The following is a 6466-nucleotide window of genomic DNA, read 5'->3' on the forward strand; positions in this document are numbered from 1 at the left end:
CCCTGTCCCATTTGATGTCAATTAATCTTAGAGGCTTTCTAGACAGAGATTCAGATTGTACAGTATGTTAGAGGCCTTGACGGCCCATATGTATTCATGTTTTAAGAAAAATGGTTCAGTGACATAGTATTTTCCACTTACAATTGTACATTACGAGTTGTGGCCATGTTGGCCCATGATAGTTACAAAAGGATTGAATGAGTTACAGAGTGGTTCGCTCGGGCCATTATGGCACCGGGTGCCAGCCACGCCTCCCTAGGTTTGGGGCGTGACAAGAAGTTGGTCGGTTTTTTAAAATTTTAATAATTTATAAAAAAAATATATTTTCCAATATCGACCAAAGTTGTCGGTAGGAAAAATTAATAAATTTAATACACTGACCAAGCTTGGTCGGTAAAATTAAATTAATAAAATAATACTCCGACCAATTTTGGTCGGTAAGCCAATTACATTGTTAGATGGTCGTGTAGAGCATACCGACCAATGTTGGTCGATAATTTCCGACCAACTTTGGTCGGTATGCCCTTTTGACCTTCAAAATACCGTCCACACGTAAATGATTGTGTTTTGGACGGTTATTAGCCATTATTGACCAGCTTTGGTCGGTTTTTCCCGAATTTCTAATAGTGCTAGCCCAATAGATTCGGACTTACTTATTTTATCCCTTGACACGTGGCATGATTCTATTGGCTCTTCTATTTGACTTGGCGTGCCACATCATTTCACACGTGGCACAAGGTGGGCCTCTAGGAAGATGATATCTGAGGCCTAATAAAGTGAGCTCATTATTTGTTAGCCCAATTAAATGGGCTAGTCCATAGATTCAGATTTATTTATTTTAGCCATAATTATTGGACTTATATAACTCAGTTATATTAGCCCACAACACTTATTTGAACCTAGACCGAACTAAAAATAACTCTACTTAAACTTGATATTTGCATCAATTCATAAATATATTATGAATACCTTATACTTACCGATAGTGTAAATAAAAGTTTAGAAGTTGGTCACTTACCATATTTTTTTAAATGAAGTGACTATATAGACAATGTATAAAAATTAGACGCATACATAATATATTATTAAAATAAATATTTTTCATCATATATAAATAAATACTTCAATTATTATTCTCCATGTAATTGCCTAATTGGTGCGTTTATAAATACGTATAGTTTAAACACGTGTAATCTTAAGTCTTTTTCATAGGATCATAGTTACGAAACTCAGTCGCAAGCTTGCTAAAAGGTGTAACAAAAAAGAATGGCGAGTCGACTGATCATCTTCCTCTCTATCTCATCCCTTCTCCTCTTTCCTCTCTTCATCACCCCATCACTAGCCAAAACTCCAACATCCTCCGATGACGAATTCCTCAGCTTCCTCGAAGACTACGAGGAATCAACCGAGCCAGACTTGGAGAATCATGACCAAATTGAGTTCCCTTCGGCGCCATTCGATCATGCGGAGGAAGACGAGGATCTTAAGATTGATGACAAGAATGTTGTAGTATTGACTGACAGAAATTTCAGTGAATTCGTGGATGATAATAAGTATGTGATGGTGGAGTTTTACGCTCCCTGGAATGGCCACTGCAAGGCCCTGGCTCCAGAGTATGCGGATGCCGCAACAGAGCTGAAAACGGAGAATGTGGCGTTGGCAAAGGTTAATGCCATTAAGGAATATGAGGTGGCTGATAACTACGATGTCCGAGGTTTTCCTACCATTTATTTCTTCGTTGACGGTGATCCTGAACCTTATAATGGCCGAAAAACCAAGTATGTCTTATTCATCACTGTCTCTTTACTCTGAGAGAATTATGTATGTACTTCTCTATATATATTCAACATATACCTACATAATAGGAACGTACATACATATTCATATATTCTTATTTTTCCTTTTTTTCTTTTCTTCTTTTTATATTTGTCTTATTACAACAACAACAACAACAACAACAACAACAACCCAGTATAATCTCACTTAGTGGGGTCTGGGGAGGGTAGTGTGTACGCAGACCTTACCCCTACCCTAGGGTAGAGAGGCTGTTTCCAAATAGACCCCCGACATCCTTCCCTCCAAGAACTTCCCACCTTGCTCTTGGGGAGACTCGAACTCACAACCTCTTGGTCGGACAACATGTGACAATCCATGAAAACGGGTTAGGCAATTCTGTTCTATACATACAACTGTTAATTAGGTAAGAAAACTCAAAATTGGACTTCAAGACTTTATTCTGGCAATTTCGGTTTTTGCATAAATGGAAGAGAGAAGACAATTAAAAGTAATGTATGTTTAGCTGATTATATAATTGGCATCATTAGTGTATTTCTGGCTTGGGCAATCAATTGTGAGACTTACAGTTATCATCACGGCGTGTGGAAATGGGTTGATATTGAACAGAATGGATATAGATGATTTGGGTAACTGATTAAGGATCAGGCTTAGCTGATCAAATGATCATCTCAAAGTGGAGATATAAACGGGAAAGGTGGGAATTTTTCTTCATTCTTGCAACTTCTCATAACTTATCGTACTTCAAGCGAAAAGTTAGAGATGACCATAATTCAATAGACTCTGTCACACTCTTTTAATTGGTTCATAATCATTGTAATTTGTAGTGTCTGAAGCAGATAAATTCTCCTCCTTTCTTTCTTTGCGGCTTCTGGCTTATCAATCAGTCTTGTGTGCTGAAGTGAAGCTGATGAGGAATTTTACCTGTAGAAATGCAATTGTGACTTGGATAAAGAAGAAAATAGGACCTCACATTTACAATATAACAACAACAGAGGACGCAGAGCGTGTATTAACCTATGAGGACAAAGTTGTTCTAGCATACCTCGACGCCTTGGTGGTATATTTTGCTTACTCTATCTTGATTATTAATTTGCTGTTCTTATTGTATAGTTTTACGGAGCCTTGCAAACTTTCTCCTGGTGATAAGCATGCATTGCAGTTTTGATATTTTTCTATCGCTAAAGAAAACTTGAATTTTAATGCTCATATTTTTATGTCGGATTCATGACATTTGATTTTTGATAGTTAGATGGCACTTGACGAAATAACTTTACCATATTGTAGTATACAATGAGCTTCAGTTCAAATGGGATGTTTTGCTCTTTTTTCCTTTTTTTGCTGGTATTTGCTATTTTAACCAGTTGCAGATTCTAACTTAAAACCTTGAAAGTTGATTCTTCTCTTTTTCTTGTTGTACTAGTTGTATACTGCTACAATATAATGCTCATTATTCTTCCCTTCTAGTGAAAGTACAACAACAACAATGACCCAGTAAAATTCCACTAGGGGGTCTGGGGAGGGTAGTGTGTACGCAGACCTTACTCCTACCCGAGGGAGTAGAGATGTTATTTTATTTCTCTTAGTATTACATCCTAGTATACCTCTTTTATTGTGTATTGCCGCCAATGGTCAGTCTGCAACTTACAGTTTTGTCATTAGCCCTCTTATAACATGATCGGTCATAAGTTCATTGTCTAAACATTTTACAGGGTCCAGAGACTGATCAACTAGCAGCTGTTTCAAAACTTGAATATGATGTTAACTTTTACCAGACGACAAATCCTAACGTGGCTAAGCTATTCAACATAGAATCCAATGATAAACGCCCTGCTATAGTCATGCTTAAAAAGGAACCAGAGAATGTTGCGCATTATGGTTAGCTACTCCTCTCATCTCTGTTTATAAATACTGGAAGTGAATCTTGTCTCTGGGGGATGGTAATAAGAGAGCCTTTAGGAATTTGACAACCATGCTGTATTATTTTAATTGGGACTAATTTATGGTTCCTTTCATAGCTGCTTTCTTTCTATGAAGAAGTGAAAAAAGAAGGAAGCAAGGAGATATCCTTATTTTATTTTTATCTTTTCATTTTGCCCTTCAGATGGTCAATTCAGAAAATCTGCAATAGCTAAGTTTGTTTCTGCCAACAAGCTCCCTTTAGTGACAACTTTTACTAAGGAAAGCGCCCCTTCAATTTTTGCTAGTCCAATTAAGAAGCAGGTAAGATTAGATCATTTATTTAACAACTATTATGACTTTTGTTTTGAAGTGTATCTTCCTCAGCTAGGAATATGGTTAATGTATTGATTGTCCGCTATGTTCTATGTAGGTTTTGCTTTTTGCGACAGTAAATGATACGGATAAGTTGTTCCCAACATTTCAAGATGCTGCAAAACTTTTCAAGGGAAAGGTAATGAAGCTTTATTCTGTCTCAAACAGCATTGTCATATATTGCTTCTATACATAGAGTGGAAATGCTGTTAGAATGGGTTCCAAAAAAGGATTTATAGACTGAATGGACACTATCATCTAATGTGTAATGCCGTTAGGTTGGACCCTTCTATTTAGTTTATAACAATTGATATTGGAGTAGGCTGATCAATGCTTGAGATCATGACTTGGAGTATGGTGTTTAAAGCCTTCGGTTTAAGAAGGTTGATGAATGCTTAAGATCATGATTTCTAAGTCTTCGGTTTAAAGTTAGAGTGATAGATAGATAACTACCTATCTATCATACATTTTACACCAAAACACCCAAATCTTTGATTCCTTTACTATTTGGCACTATCAATTAACTAACAGTGTGTACTTTTTGCCATGGACAAATGAAGCTAAACTTTGTTTTTGTCAAAATGGACGATGAAGTTGGAAGACCAGTATCAGATTATTTTGGGGCTACTGGAGATGCTCCACAGGTAACACTTATTCCACATTATAATTGGGCACTATAAGATTTTTAGGAACCTTTGTTACTGAATGTGCAATTCTATCTTGATTGTTGATTTAATTCCTGTAGGTTATTGGATACATAGAAGATGATAATCACAAGAAATTTATATTTGTTGGGGAGATAACACTCGAGAAGATTAAGGTAGATGGCCATGAATGGTTGTTCGGTGCATATAATTTTGGTTGAGAAGTTGTGGACTAACTTGTTTATTGTCTTTTATTCCTCAGGCATTTGGAGATGATTTTCTAGAAGACAAGCTTAAACCTTTCTATAAATCAGATCCAATTCCTGAGACTGTAAGCTGCGATTTCGTTCCTGCAGGCCTTCAACTCATCATATATATAGTTCTAATTCAAGTCTGTTTCATTGTAATTATCACAGAATGATGCGGATGTGAAAGTTGTAGTCGGGAACAATTTTGATGAAATCGTTCTAAATGAGTCAAAGGACGTGCTTCTTGAGGTATGCTCAAGAAATGAATTTTCTTTGGTTAGTTTTGTAATCAACTCAGGCATCGAAGTTTTAGAATGCCTTTAAACATCTTTTTGTCAGATCTATGCACCATGGTGTAGGCCGTGCCAAGCTCTAGAACCAACTTTCAATAAACTTGCACACCAGTTCCATAGCATTGAGTTTCTTGTTATAGCCAAAATGGATGGAACAAGAAACGAGCACCCTCGGGCTAAGGTAATTTATAGTTAATATGCGGTTTGGAATTGAAGTAGCTTGATTATCATCTGGTGTTTTTCAGCATTCATTTGTTTGCAATAGTTCAAATTTGCATTATTTAATTTAAGTTCAACTGACATTTTCTAGATTTAGATGAAAAGAGAGAATTGCGGTCATTTCTGTTACTTTGCAGGTTAAAGGATTTCCAACACTCCTCTTCTTCCCAGCAGGGAATAAGAGCATTGATCCAGTAAGTGATGTTTATTTTATGTGTTGGTTCGCTATAAACTAAGCAAGATGCCAAATGTTTTATTTTTTGTGTTGTGATCATACAGATACCAGTTGATACTGAACTCACTCTAGTGGCATTGTACAAGTTTACCAAGAAACATGCGGCTATCCCTTTCAAGCTTCAGAGACCAGCTTCTTCTACCAAATCCGAGAGGGAGCCTAGCAACGTCAAAGATGAATTATGAGGAGTTTAACTTGTACACACTGACAATAGTTTTTCTATCTATAGTTGGATTGCTTTTTCCCTGGGACTATTTATGTAGTAACTATGTTTAGGATAGAACTAAAAACTACTGTAGTATCGCTTATAGTTTAATAGATTCAAACATACAGGTAATAAAATAATATAACTACACTTTGTCGCCCAAAAGTGTACTTCACCAGTTCACCTACTTACAAATGTTCAATGGCCACAGTGACTTCACAAAGACTTGAGACCAAGGTGAAAAGATACTCTACTTCCAAGTTATAATATAGATAGCACCTTGAAGCATCCCACATTTTCACTGATACTTTGATATATATCTTGCGATCTCCTATGAAGACTAAATGCACCATTTACAGAAAGAAGCAACGATCAATATAAAAAAAAACGATTTGCCAATAGCAACTTGTATACGATCACCTCAAGGCAGAGAGCTACGCAATATGTATCTATCATGTTGCTCCTGAAGATGACTTTGCATCCATGTAAAGGGAATTATTTCTTCCAGATCCGCCTGTAAAAGTGAATAGGTGTAGTAAGTAACAATTCCCCCA

General features: G+C 36.6%; 1 protein-coding gene across 1 annotated transcript; it reads left to right on the plus strand.

Moving 5' to 3' along the window:
• The first annotated feature begins 1228 nt into the window (after positions 1-1228).
• On the plus strand, positions 1229-5950 carry LOC107773255 (protein disulfide isomerase-like 1-4). Its single transcript, XM_016592703.2, has 12 exons — positions 1229-1778; positions 2725-2854; positions 3507-3672; positions 3899-4017; positions 4127-4207; positions 4629-4712; positions 4814-4888; positions 4975-5043; positions 5129-5209; positions 5300-5434; positions 5610-5666; positions 5752-5950. Exons 1-12 carry the CDS (start codon positions 1267-1269, stop codon positions 5890-5892), a joined length of 1650 nt encoding a protein of 549 aa, XP_016448189.1. The 5' UTR covers positions 1229-1266; the 3' UTR covers positions 5893-5950.
• The last annotated feature ends 516 nt before the right edge of the window (positions 5951-6466 follow it).

Source organism: Nicotiana tabacum, chromosome 8 (assembly GCF_000715075.1).
Source record: "Nicotiana tabacum cultivar K326 chromosome 8, ASM71507v2, whole genome shotgun sequence".
NCBI lineage: Eukaryota > Viridiplantae > Streptophyta > Magnoliopsida > Solanales > Solanaceae > Nicotiana > Nicotiana tabacum.

Excerpts from the sequence above, each read along its gene's own strand:
- LOC107773255 (XM_016592703.2), top strand. The coding sequence starts at position 1,267 with ATGGCGAGTCGACTGATCATCTTCCTCTCTATCTCATCCCTTCTCCTC. Across the intron at positions 4,713-4,813 it reads CTACTGGAGATGCTCCACAG|GTTATTGGATACATAGAAGA; the intron begins GTAACACTTATT and ends TAATTCCTGTAG. Across the intron at positions 4,889-4,974 it reads TAACACTCGAGAAGATTAAG|GCATTTGGAGATGATTTTCT; the intron begins GTAGATGGCCAT and ends TTTATTCCTCAG.